This window comes from Synchiropus splendidus, chromosome 2 (genome assembly GCF_027744825.2).
Source record: "Synchiropus splendidus isolate RoL2022-P1 chromosome 2, RoL_Sspl_1.0, whole genome shotgun sequence".
In the NCBI taxonomy this organism is placed as follows: Eukaryota; Metazoa; Chordata; class Actinopteri; order Syngnathiformes; family Callionymidae; genus Synchiropus; species Synchiropus splendidus.
The window spans coordinates 16,518,011-16,531,435 of record NC_071335.1 but is presented as its reverse complement, the minus strand read 5'-3'; the positions used below and the strand labels follow the sequence as shown (position 1 = coordinate 16,531,435).

General features: G+C 42.5%; 2 protein-coding genes across 3 annotated transcripts; one reads left to right on the top strand and one right to left on the bottom strand.

The window, feature by feature from the left end:
• Positions 1–381: 381 nt before the first annotated feature.
• LOC128753968 (N-sulphoglucosamine sulphohydrolase-like) lies at positions 382–5,853 on the bottom strand. Its single transcript, XM_053856224.1, has 9 exons — positions 5,706–5,853; positions 5,053–5,213; positions 4,692–4,797; positions 4,260–4,621; positions 3,669–3,750; positions 3,384–3,587; positions 3,123–3,289; positions 2,838–3,055; positions 382–1,129 (listed from the first exon to the last, which is right to left on the bottom strand). Exons 1-9 carry the CDS (start codon positions 5,824–5,826, stop codon positions 946–948), a joined length of 1,605 nt encoding a protein of 534 aa, XP_053712199.1. The 5' UTR covers positions 5,827–5,853; the 3' UTR covers positions 382–945.
• Positions 5,854–5,904: 51 nt separating this feature from the next.
• On the top strand, positions 5,905–13,425 carry LOC128753966 (sodium-independent sulfate anion transporter-like). Of its 2 annotated transcripts, none has more exons than XM_053856221.1 (15): positions 5,905–6,050; positions 6,427–6,517; positions 6,684–6,892; positions 6,981–7,173; positions 7,297–7,382; positions 7,940–8,156; positions 8,373–8,551; positions 8,616–8,688; positions 9,279–9,390; positions 9,474–9,529; positions 10,552–10,692; positions 10,777–10,904; positions 10,970–11,069; positions 11,134–11,267; positions 11,332–13,425. In XM_053856221.1, exons 3-15 carry the CDS (start codon positions 6,689–6,691, stop codon positions 11,416–11,418), a joined length of 1,710 nt encoding a protein of 569 aa, XP_053712196.1. In that variant the 5' UTR covers positions 5,905–6,050; positions 6,427–6,517; positions 6,684–6,688; the 3' UTR covers positions 11,419–13,425. The 2 variants fall into 2 exon arrangements, with proteins under 2 accessions (XP_053712196.1, XP_053712195.1); XM_053856220.1 differs by having other exon boundaries at positions 6,427–6,521.

Sequence of the window (13,425 nt, the reverse complement as noted above, 5' to 3'; positions counted from 1 at the left end):
CAACACTCGCCTCATCCAGAAGGCCACAAACCACTAGCCTCACTTTGGACATGCTTGCAACGAATTCTCCAAAATCTCACTGTACTGACTCAAAATACTACAATCACAGCCAAGTGACTACCGTACTTCTTGGAAGACAGTAGTTTATTACTGCTCAGCTCATTCTCACATCAATATAAAAGAAGTCATTTGGATGGCAGAGAAAAGATCATCATTTTTATTAGGAAATCTTACAGCTCCCTGAGTTACCTCTATTTTCTCACGACAATGGCCCCGAGGCGACGCAACACAACAGTTGTCACTCATTAAAGTGTGACAACAGCAAGCAGCTTATGTCGATGTCATGCTGCCAGATCTCCAGTTAAGGGAGTTGTCGTCAAGAGAACGTGAAGAGAGGGAGAGGGTGAAACAGCTCAAACGTGGAGGAGGCCCAGAGAGTTAGTGATGTTGGCAGGTGACCGCGCCGAACCCATGGAATCCACGTTGGGCCTTTTATGTTCCACATAAAGAACACAGCCGAATCAAAGGAGGATCAATTGAAAGGATTTAGTGGTCTGACTGATGTGTGTGAAACTTTGAGCAGATTTCACTCCAGCAGAGGGGGAAAACTGCCCTCATCAATAATCCCTTCCCCAGATTGATTTACCGACCTTAGCTGCCACGCTTCATCAGCTCTCCTCATGAAGAGCTCGGTGATTTCCCTTCATGCGAGCGGTGTAATTCTATAAAAGCAGGTCACAGAAGGGTCTGGACGTACCTTTAAATGCATCAAACCTATTACAGATCTGGATCACTTGAATTACATAAATACAAACTAAAAACACTGCCATTTATTTAGAGTTCATTCAGTGTATTAGACAGTAAAAACACTCAGAGTCAATTATTCTAGGTAAACCAGGGACACCAGCGCAGAGATTACATCAGCCAGGAAGCACAAGAGCATCTTTAGAGTCCGTTAAAGAGCGGCCTGCAGCGCGGCTCCAGCTTGTCCTCCAGGACGTAGTCTGGTCCACAAACCCAGGGGTCCCCCGTCTCCCACTGCCACTTCTGCAGACTTTGCCTCAGGCTATCCAGCACGCCACTGTAGGACGGGTCTGCCACAAGGTTCTGGGTCTCAAGAGGATCTGACCTGTTTGGCAGAGCGGAAATCAAAACAGGTATCATAATGTCATGACATTACTGAGTCAAATTCCCCCATGCACCTTGTTTTATTGCAACCTTTTCTTTTTCTATCGGCTGTCAGTTTTTTAATTTCCGATTGGCAGAAACCAATACACAAATGAGGATCGATGAAAATGAAGGATGAAAGCCTCTTGTGTGCTGCAGTGCTGACATCACACCCACGTTCACTTCACAAGCCTCACACACGTCATCTGCTGAAAAAGACGACTTATTTACATGAAGTGGAAACAAATGTGACCCAAAAATGGGGGTCACTAACAGTGGCTCACCTCCACTTTTGAGATCTATGGAAGGTCTGACCAGAACAAATAATAAAACACAGTTGAACATCTCACATTAAATTCAAGCCAATGTCAATTTTGCTTATTTCATGTGATAAATGCGGTATATCTTGTATATGTTCATAAATGCCTTAAAAAACAAAACAAATATATATATATATATATTTGCCACAAGAATCCCCATTTTTCAATTTAGATGAATTTGGTATATTACTGAATCAAATGTTGGACCCATACATACATTTAAACAACAAAATATTGTTTATTTTGCATCAGTTTGACAATAGCACAATAAATCACGATGGTGGCTACATTAGAGTACATTCAGAGTAGTGGAAACCCTGGCCATTGTGTAGCGAAAAACATCCCTGAACAAAAGCAAACAGATGCTTTTGTTTGCTTTTGTTCAGGGATTCCTCCATGTTTGTTGTTGTTGTTAGCTGCCACGTGTCTTGTGCATCAGTGGACCAGGAACTCCTGCACTGACAAAGATTCCCTGTGATCTGGAGAACAAACTGTTCAATTAAATACAATTTAATTTAATGTAATTAAACGTATAAACGATCATGAACCAGGTGTATAGCCATATATTTATCGGGCAGAATTCATTCTCAAGGTTCATCTTTTTGTGGTGATAAATATTTCATGTGTAGTAAAAATTAAAACATTAATTCGAATTCGAATTCGTTATTTGATAATGAAAATGTGTGGGAACAAAAGAGAAGAAAAAGCTCTCTGCGCATAGCATAACGACACAAGAAGGTGGCAGCACAGACACTTATCGTAATCAATGTCAAGCTACACGCAATTTATCACACGTGCGAATAAATGTTTTAACACCACAAACTAAAACAATGAAACAATGAAAGTCAATTGAAGATATGAAATAGAGGTGTCAGTGCTAGAGAGTACACAAAAAGACATCGCAGGACGATCCTGACAAATGGCAAAGGTCATCCCTGCCTCATTCCTCTCAGGGTAATCCTGGAAATACTGCCTTCCCTACTTAATTCTTCTATTGATCCCTGTTGTTTTAATACTTGTGCACACGTCAATTTCTCAACACCAACATCAACTGTGGGCTCACCCACACAAGCAAGAGTTCACCACCGACATGAATCACCTGCTCCGCTGTGGGTTTTGGTGACGGCTATGTGCCACTACACACTCACATCACAGTGGTCGTAATGTTGTGAAGTATTGTGTAGACAAATGAAAATACGAATACGTGATCTCAGGCAGTTCGACACTACTGACAGCTTGGAAACATATTACATAAATCTTTCTTTTTTTCATCAGTTAAAATGAAAAGTGTGATTCAAAGTTTACGTAAAATCTTCACCGTGGACGCATCGTGATCATGTTTCAACAGACCTGGTGTCGTACAGCTCCCAGCGCTCTCTGTAGTAATACTGCTGCAGGCTTTTGAACCAGTGAGTCGGCTGGTGCTGCCGGGTCCGATTCAGCAGGTCTTGGAAGGAAGGTGACACATACAGGTCCTGGTCGATGGGGAAGGGCATGCGGTACTGGTGGTTGTGAAGGAGGTGGAACGCCCCCTGCTGGATGGAGCGCATGGGATAGAACATTGTCACCTGAAAGAAGAAAGGATCAGTCACGTGTCCATGTTTCACACAGTGAGACGCTGCCTTGCTCACTAACCTCGTGCAGCGACTGGCTGGCGAAGACGGTGCTCCAGGTGCTCGGTTCAGTGACCAGTGCAGGCAACAGGGAGCGACCTGTGAGGTGGACTTGGGCGGCAGAGCTGCCGGGAAGATAGTAGGTAGGGTATGGAATGGAAAACCAGTCCAGGATGGTGGGAGTGATGTCTGCAGAGACGAAGAGGAGGAAATATAAGTTCCAAGCTCCTTACATGATACCAAAAGTAGTGCAAATAAAGGAGAAGCTCTCATCATGTCCCACCCAGCAAGCTGACGTAAGCTTCGCTGGCGTCTCCCCAGCGCTGCCTATGCTCAGGAGAGGAGACCAGCATAGGCTCCGCAATCCCAGAATGATACAAGTTGGTTCTGCCGTTAGGGAAGGGGATGCCATTATCCGAGCTGTAAATGACCAGAGTGTCGTTCTCGTAACCCGCATCACGTAGCTCTCGAAGAACTAATCCGATTCCTGCCGGGGAAATTCAGACATTTAAAGTCCATCTGTACTCAGGATTGCTCCCAATACTCTGTGTGTAACAGCCCCACATACCCTGATCCAACCTGCTGACGGTGGTGTACTGTGCAGCCAGATCAGCTCGTGCAGCAGGGGTGTCCGGAACAAAGGGTGGAACCTGAGTTCAGGAAATACAGGCGAGATACATTGAGATTCTGTGCATGCATTTCTGAATATCAGGCATTTGGAGAATTTCAGAAACAAAACAAAAGAAAGCAAGAAATGTGAAAAACCAGGACATCAAATTGAAAAAAGCAAAGGAAAAATTCAATAGTGTTTCAGAAATATATAAAAAAGTATGTGGTTAAATTTATACAAAAAATTAAGAATTAAAACTGCTTTCATAGTGAATTCACTTTCATGTGAGTACATGAAGGTAAAGTGAACCATATTGTGATGAGAATATACATAAAAAGAATGAATAGTAGAACTCTTTGAATATCACAGCACACACTTCAGAGTCCAAGAAAAAGTAAAATTTCTGCATCCCTAATTTTCCACGCTCAACACATTAGGACTGAATAAATACAGGGAAACATGTGGCCCCCTCATCTGGTGTAGTCTGGTCTGGAGAGAATTCTGCAATATTTCGGGTCAATAAGTGAAATAAAAGCTCTGATATCTGACCTTCACTTGCTCTGGTGTGTAATACTCCGGTGTCCAGTCAGGAATCCTTCCCATCCCCGTCTCACCATTCCCAAACTTCTCACAGAACGCTCCATACTGAGGTTGTGAGTGTCCACATCTGTGGGTGTCATGAAATGCAACATAAAGGAAAAAAGGCCTCTCTTCTTCATTTGAAGCATCTCCTCCTTTGTCCCCATTTCTCTTTGAGACTTCTTCTTTATGGGTTTGGAAGAATTTGCGGACCAGCAGTTTGATCCTGGTTATGTTTCTCCCAACTTGCAAGACGGAGTTGTTTTCTTCGGTGTAGGAAAAGTCGAAGGGGTACACTGACCCGGGACCGACATGCTTCTTTCCAATGATGCCTTCAGGAAAAAGACAGCCGATATATAAAACCTTGTCATCCAACATTTAAAGTCTTTATCCGAGCCTTACCGGTGTGCACATTGGCCTTGCTCAGGAGCAGCGGCAAACTTTGTACGCCATCAAAGGAGTTGAAATGATGGACACCCTGGTGGAGGCCGTACATGCCATTCTGGTGCTAAAACAAATCATCACATGGCTTCACATAAGATATTATACCTATACACTAACCTGAAATGTACCAAACCACAAATAAAGAGGTTAAGTGGTGCAACCGATCGAAAATGAATTATGACTATTCCAGTGCACAGTGGCTCTGGTGGGGAAGTTCTGTATAGCGTTCCTCAAGAGATCACCAATAGCACATTGCATTTCAACAAATCTTTAGTTATTATTCCACTAGTGTGCTTTACTCATGTGCTCTCATCTCTACCTGTGGTAGACCGGTCAGGATGGTCGAGCGACTGGGAGAACAACTGCTGACAGACGTGAAGGCATTTTTAAACAGCAGGCTGCGCTGCGCCAGAGAGCGAAGGTTTGGGGTTTTGACCACCGTGTTGTTGTAGACCTCTGTCTCAAAACCTGCATCATCAGCTGTGAAACAGAAAAAAATGTGGTCAGATGTACATGTACTGTACGTTTGTCAACTTTAAAGTTCTTCATTCATCGTCGTAATATTTCTATACAAAATATAAAAAAGATATATACATTTGATAAGTTAAGTTTAGTTTAGTTTGATATTTTGTATAAGGATACTTAATGTGTTGATGAAATATCTATATCCTTTTTTTGGCACAGTACTTTCAGAGACTTGAAACCAATATTAGTTTGACACATAATTAAATTAAAAGCTACTTGAGCTACAGCAAGGATAATAGAATGAATGTAAGTTAAAGCATCAGCTACCACAATAGTTTTAAGTAAATTAATTCGAAAAAGACAAAAAAAACTTTCAAAATTGCATTATAATGTGGGAGCGAGACAATAAGACTGATGTCAATTGTGTTTAAAACAACGTTTGAAACAATCCACTCTGTAAATGATGAAACAAAAACGTAAGATTTATCTGAAAATAAAATCGCTCACCGATTATAAGAAGCACATTTCTATGCTTTGACGCTCCGATGCGACAAGAGGACAAAACGAGATAAATCAGCAGATGTATCATAATAGCTTTGATTAAAAACTTTTTAGGAACTAACAGCATCCGTTAGCTCGAGTAACCCATCGCTACTTCCGTAAACACCAATTGTCCCGCCCAATCAGCGTCACATGACACGCGTCACATGACCGCAGGGCAGCGAGACACGGAATCATATCCAGCCAAGACGAGAAGCCTGAATTTAGGAAGTACCTCGGTGAATCTCACTTATCTATCGTGAATCACGTCTGAGCGGGCGCAATATACCAAAATGTGGAACTTGGATTTAGGTAATGTTTTTTATTTGCTTTATTGGTTCTGTTCTTTAAGTATCGCGTCCAGCTCTTGCGCTGCTAAACAGCATAATAACCCATTTCATTTGTTGCAAATTTACATTTTTTGTCTATCATTCATTTACCTTTACACCTTTAAAAAATGCTAAATTGTCCAATTATTATTACACTCAGGCGCATGTGATTTCTCTATTTCTGTTTTTGAAATAAGAGTTAAATAACTGCTCCTCTTGCTCTCATAAAACCTGAGTTGAGTGAGGTCAAGCTAGCTGCAGCAAAGGTTGTAAAACTTTGCCTTGTCATATGATGGTCATGTGATAAGTCGCACTAGTGAATGGGATAATGCTTTGAAACTGGTGCTTTGACTTTACAGGTGACCTGTGCGCTTCTTTCTGTCTAACTACTGCAAACTGACCGGCAGCTGTAGAGCGGATGAGTTTCCTTTAACTGAAAAAGGAGCTTGAGTAGGTGAGTTATTTGAAATGTGTTGTGCTATACAGAGATGAACTAGAGTTTGTGCGGGTTATACTTTTGTTCCCGACTTTTTACTACTTGAATGAGAACACTGCTGAATTTTCCAAGCCAATGAGGGAGCTACTCAGGAAAAGACAGCTGTCTGTTTCTTCCCAGGTCCAATGGAGGAACCTCTGCTCGGGGGATACGTGAGTCGGCGCGACCGCTGTGGCAGGATTTTGAGGTCCTGGCTGCCCATCCTTTCCTGGTTGCCACGCTACAAGTTGAAATGGCTGCAGATGGATCTGCTTGCTGGTCTGACCGTGGGGTTGACTGTAGTACCGCAGGCCCTGGCCTACGCTGAAGTAGCCGGTCTACCGATACAGGTGTGTTGGATATTTCTGCATATTGTGATGCCTTGTTGTATTCTCCAGTGAATTAGTCCAAAATATTCATGACACCTTCCCTTCCCAGTATGGCCTGTACTCTGCCTTCATGGGTGGCTTCATCTACACCCTACTGGGGACGTCCAAAGACGTGACTCTGGGTCCGACAGCCATCATGTCCCTCTTGTGTTCCTCTCTGGTGGCTGGAGAACCCAGGCGAGCCGTTCTGCTCAGCCTCCTGTGCGGCCTCATCCAGGCGGGGATGGCTTTGCTCCGATTAGGTGAGTAAACATGGAATAAACTCACAATATGCCGCTCCCTTTCATAACACAAAGTGGAAAAAGCGAAATCATCCTCTGCCTTGGTACTGGACTCTCACTCCGTGAATTGTGTTTTTTCTGCAGGCTTCCTCCTGGACTTCATCTCCTTCCCTGTCATCAAAGGCTTCACTTGTGCCGCTGCAGTGACTATTGGCTTCGGTCAGGTTAAGGTAACAGAGAGTTACAGGACCATGCATCGTCTTGTAATATTGGGGTCCAAAATATTACTGTCATGTTAGGGATCATCTCGAATTTACCTTTAAACTTGAGTGTGGACGCATCTGTATTTGTGTTTGTGCATCTGTCTTTAGTCACAGTAGGTACATGCATTTGTTTTCCTGCTGGTCAGTTATGGGCCCAAGTGGCTTGAAAGTCCCTTGGTGTCGACTTGAAGAAATGCATGGTGGCGGAAAACAATGTCTTATACATATTACAGAACATTTGAAATCCTATATGGGCCGATCAGAATAAACATTACAGTTCAAGGCACAGAAAAAGATGAATTTCACTCTGAATGCTTTACAAAACTTGGAAAGAGAAAATAATAGACAAATATAACAATAACAACAATAATAACATTATTATTATTATTGTTATTATTATTATTGTTATTATTATTATTATTATTATTATAGACAAAATACAAAATAAATCTTATCAAGTGATAATTCGGTGGTCTGTCTGACCATCCACCCGTTGGTAACCATCTATTTGCAACTCCTTCTAGAACATTTTGGGGCTGAAGAACATCCCTCAAGAGTTCTACCTGCAGGTCTACTACACCTTCTGCAGGATCACTGAGGCCAGAGTCGGGGACGTGGTCCTCGGCCTCCTTTGTCTCCTCCTGCTGGTCATGCTGGTGCTGATGAAGGCCAGTCTGAGATCTGGCGAAGCTCCGGCGTACTCCAGAGCTGCCAGGAAACTGGTTTGGACTGTCTCCACAAGTGAGTTCAAACATGGTGTTCTCTGTTTGGAAAATCTACTATTGATGCAATTCATTAAACAAAGATGTTTTAAGAACAGTGAGTCACAACTGTGAACTCAGTAAATCAATATTTGCAGTTGTCAAGCGATTGTTATTGATCGTCCTCCATTAATGGGAGTGTCTTCAGTCGCTCTGATGTTTTTGCATGTGCTTGCCGCGCCGTTGCTCCCGGCAGTGCGCAACGCTCTGGTGGTTGTAGGTGCGACTCTAGTGGCCTTCGCCTGGGATGTGACTGGCCATCATGTGTTCAGCATCACCGGGAACACTACTGCCGGGCTGCCGCCATTTCGCCCGCCGCCCACCTCTGATGTCACAGCCAACGGCACGGTCATTCCATTCGTGCAGATTGTGGAGGTAAGGGTCTATGATTTCAGTTTCGGAAATCCAGTTGTTTTTTTTAACCTCTGTTGTTTTGTAGGACTTCGGAGCCGGACTGGCTGTGATTCCTCTGATGGGGCTGCTGGAGAGCATTGCTATAGCGAAAGCATTTGGTGAGTGATTGACAGTAAACCCGTCACAGAAACACGGAACTGAGAACGTTGACCCTACTTTTTTTATTGGAACACTTATAAAGCACTCGAAAGAATGGAGTGGATTCTTAAGAAATATCATGTGCCGGCATTTCCTGCTGAAGAAGAAGTAGGATGCAGTTACAACATCTATGGTTTTTCAGCGTTCTCCACCACAAATGGCGTCAGAAGTGGGAGGTCAATAAAAGGTTTTTGCACTGAACTCAAGTATTAGAATAATGCAGTGGCTTCACTTCTTCAAAGTTATGTTTTCATTAACAGTTCTCCTCAAAGAACTAACCACACCCAGTTACAGTAAAACACTTAAGTAACTTTATTGCAGAAGAAAGAATGGCTGAAACTTCCAGTTCCTGCCATGTGATGCTTCATGAAGCAGCTCGTTTATTGTCTCAAATTTGTCTCAGGATTATTAAACCAAGGGTGGCGTCTAGTGGACTCCTTTGTTGACATGTTCTCCATCATTATTCCCACAGCACACCTCATCATAACATTAGGCTACATTACTTGACAATAAAAGAAAAATTAACCACCACATTTCTTTCTGTCTCCAGCCAGTCAGAATAACTACCGCATTGATGCCAACCAGGAACTTTTGGCAATTGGCATGACTAACATCATGGGCTCCTTTGTCTCGGCCTACCCTGTCACCGGCAGTTTTGGGAGGTTTGTGCGTGTTTGTCTCTCTTTTGTCCATTCACACATGCATTCTCTTTGTTTCCCTTGCAACATGTCCCCTGTTCATCCAGGACGGCAGTGAATTCTCAGACCGGGGTTTGTACTCCAGCTGGAGGGATTGTCACAAGTGAGTCACTGCTTCAGATTGAGATGTTGAGAGCTAAAAACCTCAAGTATAGATCGTCTGAACACTTTATTTAGTGGAGTAATTGTCGCATCTTATGATCCGTTGTTAAAGGATAAGGATGAATGAAGGAAACAAGTGAAACCAGTAGACAATTCCCATGAAATCATTACAACAAGAAAGCTTGAACTGTTATTGACTTTATGCATGGATTGCATTGACTGTTAAATTCAAGTGTCGGAGACCTTCACTGTACTTCTGTAATCTGAATATGAGGGTGCTGACAGAGCAGAAATGGAAATGTAGTAGTGGCAGTTGCTTGTCAGTCTGTTTCTTAGAGGGGATAACAGAGTTGACTGTTGTTCTTGAATGCAGATTAAGTTGAATGTGTTAAACTTGTCATGACTTAACATGTGTAACGTGGTGCACCTAGAACTGGAGTTAATCAGTGTTATTTTTTTAACCTGTAATTTATTATTAAAATGTACTGATAACTTGCAACAATGGACCCTAAAGCACATTCTGAAATTGACGTTGTTTGAAATTGTGTTTGTAAACTGGATTTAAAGGCAGAAGCTGACGCGATTCAGTAGGTCAAGTTGGGCCTAAAACTGAACCTTGTAGTAGACTGCAGGAGACTTGCTTTGGTGGAAGTGTTAGGGTTAACCCAAGCACGGGTTTGTTGATAGGTCTAAAATGACAGAGATGATGAGTCTACTTGGGAAAAAAGTAGCCCACATTAATATATTGATTATCGATTTATATATATTTCCATGCATGCTGTTTGCCACACAGCAGGTATGGAGGAAGTGAAACAATCACATTTATTCTGCCTCTAGAAAACCAAACAAAATAATGGAAAACAGAAGCCAATGAAGAGAAGTTGGCACTAAAGTGTACGTTATGTTAGCAGGTAGTCAAATGACGTCAGAGCCTTATAGTGAGTGATTTTTAAAAAAGGCCTCATTATTAAATAAACGGAGAGCTGGGCTGGAGAAATAAGACACTGGTGTGTGTCCTGACAGGCTTGACTGTGTTGCTCTCGCTGGCGTTCCTCATGCCGGCCTTCTACTACATCCCAAAAGCCTCCCTGGCGGCTGTTGTCATCTGCGCGGTGGCTCCCATGCTGGATTACAGCGCTGTGGCTAAGATGTGGAAGATACGCAGTGAGTGACAGATCAGCAATTTACTGAGTTTCGAGAACTAACATTTAGCTTTCATTTCATTTTTCATTTCATTTTCATCTTCAGAGCTGGACCTGCTGCCCTTCCTCGTGACCTTCGTGATGAGCCTGTGGCAGGTGCAGTACGGCATCATGGGAGGCGTCGCCGTGTCTGGAGTGCTGCTGCTGTACCACACCGCCAGACCGCAGATCACCGTGCGGATCTTTTTTTTGACTCAGTATTTTATGAAATTCTGCTGAACCCTGTGGCATGTGTGCAGGTGTCGGATCAAGGAGTGCTGTTAATGGAACTGAGCAGCGGGCTCAGCTTTCCCGCCACAGAATACCTAAGCCACGTCATGCACACACAAGCCCTGCAGGGTGAGGACCTCTGAGCGTTTGGATGCGTGTAGCTGAAGACTGTAACCGTCCCTGTGATCCACAGTGTCTCCCCCACGGTCGGTGGTCCTGGACTTCCGCCACGTCAGCGTCATTGACTACACAGTGGTCAGTGAGCTCAGGGATCTGCTGCAACAGTTCCAACTACAAAATGTGCATCTGATCTTTTACAGAGTGCAGGTATCTCCCCTCACACCGCAGCAGTTTTGAACTCTGAGTTTCATTTGCTGTCTTCTTGTCTTAGCCATCCGTGCTGCAGGTGCTACTCAAGGCCGACCTTCAAGGGTTCAAACACACGGACAGCGTGGAGGAAGCACTTCATGTTTCATGAAGAAAGTCCTGGTGATGAAGGATCACCGGCTGCTATCCAGGTCATATGGTGATGCACTACTTCTGCCTCAGTGACACCCGAATAACTCTGAATTCAAGTATATGTCCCGCCCCGCCACATGACGTTGGTGAACTCCATCTTGGAATTTATGACCTCCAAAACAAACTATTGAAGTTTTAAACTATTGTGAGCAACAAACAAAGCAAACCCATCAGCTCCACTGCACATCTTGGTGCACAAAATAACCTCTCAGAATCAGAAGAAAAGTGTATTTCATTACATGTTAAACTGATTTAAAGTGGTTTTTATTCACTTAAAAATAATTCTGAATATCACTGAAGCATTTGGGTAAATATTCTGCAGTATGAAACACACATTACAGTTTTGTTTGTACAAATGACAGCACACTAGCATATAGGTCAAAGAACAGAAAGACGTATCTTCAGTTCTCATCATCTACAGGAGTGATACAGAAACAGCACAGCGCAGAATGATACAGAGTCAGTCAGCAGGTTGAGACTTGTAAAAGTGAAGATGTAAAATCTGCAGTGCAAGAAGTCACAAGAAGCATTTCCAAAGTAATGTGTTGCTAAAAACCTGCCGAACACTGTGAGAAAGTCGAGTGAAACAGTGCAATCCAGTGTTGCTGTTCCTCTAAGTCAACTGTTGCCGAGTATATTATTCAATTGTACACAGATATTTTGAGATGTCGTGTCAAATTACAGGTAGTAAGTGTAGCATTGAAGCTGTAAAGAGGTGAACTATGAACTAATTCAATGACACTTCTGAATGAAGCAGCTCTGTTGGTTGTATCCAAGTCAGTAATGGCTGTTATTATGTATTTGTCGACAGCACCAGCGTAAGTTTGAACCAATCAGAGGTACATATGTGTGTGTGGTTTGTTGATGCAGGGATTTTTTGTTGATCATGATCTGATCAAAATCCTGATATGAGAACTTCTGTCTTCTTATCTGACCATCGGTACTTCAGTCATTCAAAAGCTTCAGTACTGACTCTCTCTCTGAAATCTCTCCCCACAAGCAGCAAGAAAGTTTCCTTTAACACAACAAAGTTACCGTCGTGTGGAGACTTTCACTCATGAATGTGGCCTCTCTCAGTTCACTGCAGTCATGAACACTTGGTCAGTATCGGTCAGTATCGCTCGGCTTTTAGTGTAACATCTGTGTTCAGTTTTTATTCCTGGCCAGTTTGTAATGATCCTGAATCAAAAGAGATGTATGATTTTGTGAACTACCTCGAATGTTGACGGCTTACTTTCATTTCTGTCAGGTGATCAGCTGGATGACATTATTGCACAGTGACACTAAACATGGATTTTAGTTTTTTTTAATAATTCTTTGTATTGCTTTTATATATATTTGAAATCTTTTACAGTTGTGGGTAATAAAATACTCCTGAAGTCATCATTGTGCTTTTGCTTTTATATGTTAAAACTACAATATTGCTCAGATTGTTTTTCGCACCTTGATTGTAATAATTTAGTTGTGTTTACTGACACAAATATAACTTACTTTTACTCGTGTGGGGAACCAACTATCCAATCTATTAACCAGCCTGTCATCAGAACCATTTTTTCAGAAAATCAAGAGTTTGGACTCAACGGAAGCCATGAAATGCAAAAGTTGACTTTTTCCAGAACTCAAATGACTTAAAAGAAACAAAAACTTGTCTGGCATCTTTGGACCCAGTAAACATCAAGGAAAGTGAAGAAATTCATTAAAATATAAAAGTTGAATTTTGGTTTAAACGCGACGACGACAGGACTCAAAATGCCAAAAATGACAAGTTTTCAATACTCTGTTCAGCTCCTTCTGCACGTAGTGTATATTCTCTGTCTGTAATGCAGGAAACACAGTTTTGTGAAGCCGCATTGTTATTGTTTTCTAGATCCATTGTCCAGAATATTTACTCATGGAACTTGGTTCTCTTGACCCTTTGCGTTTTACACCTCACCTTCAAATAAACCTCAGGAGTGACGCAGTTCTG

Bases quoted from the DNA above. Each gene is read 5' to 3' on its own strand.
- LOC128753968 (XM_053856224.1), bottom strand. From the start codon at position 5,826: ATGCTGTTAGTTCCTAAAAAGTTTTTAATCAAAGCTATTATGATACAT. The intron at 5,214-5,705 runs GTGAGCGATTTT...TCTGTTTCACAG, and splicing joins AAATGTGCTTCTTATAATCG to CTGATGATGCAGGTTTTGAG. The intron at 3,751-4,259 runs GTCAGATATCAG...TCCTGAACTCAG, and splicing joins ACACACCAGAGCAAGTGAAG to GTTCCACCCTTTGTTCCGGA.
- LOC128753966 (XM_053856221.1), top strand. From the start codon at position 6,689: ATGGAGGAACCTCTGCTCGGGGGATACGTGAGTCGGCGCGACCGCTGT. The intron at 9,530-10,551 runs GTGAGTCACTGC...GTGTCCTGACAG, and splicing joins AGCTGGAGGGATTGTCACAA to GCTTGACTGTGTTGCTCTCG. The intron at 10,905-10,969 runs GTGCGGATCTTT...GCATGTGTGCAG, and splicing joins CCGCCAGACCGCAGATCACC to GTGTCGGATCAAGGAGTGCT.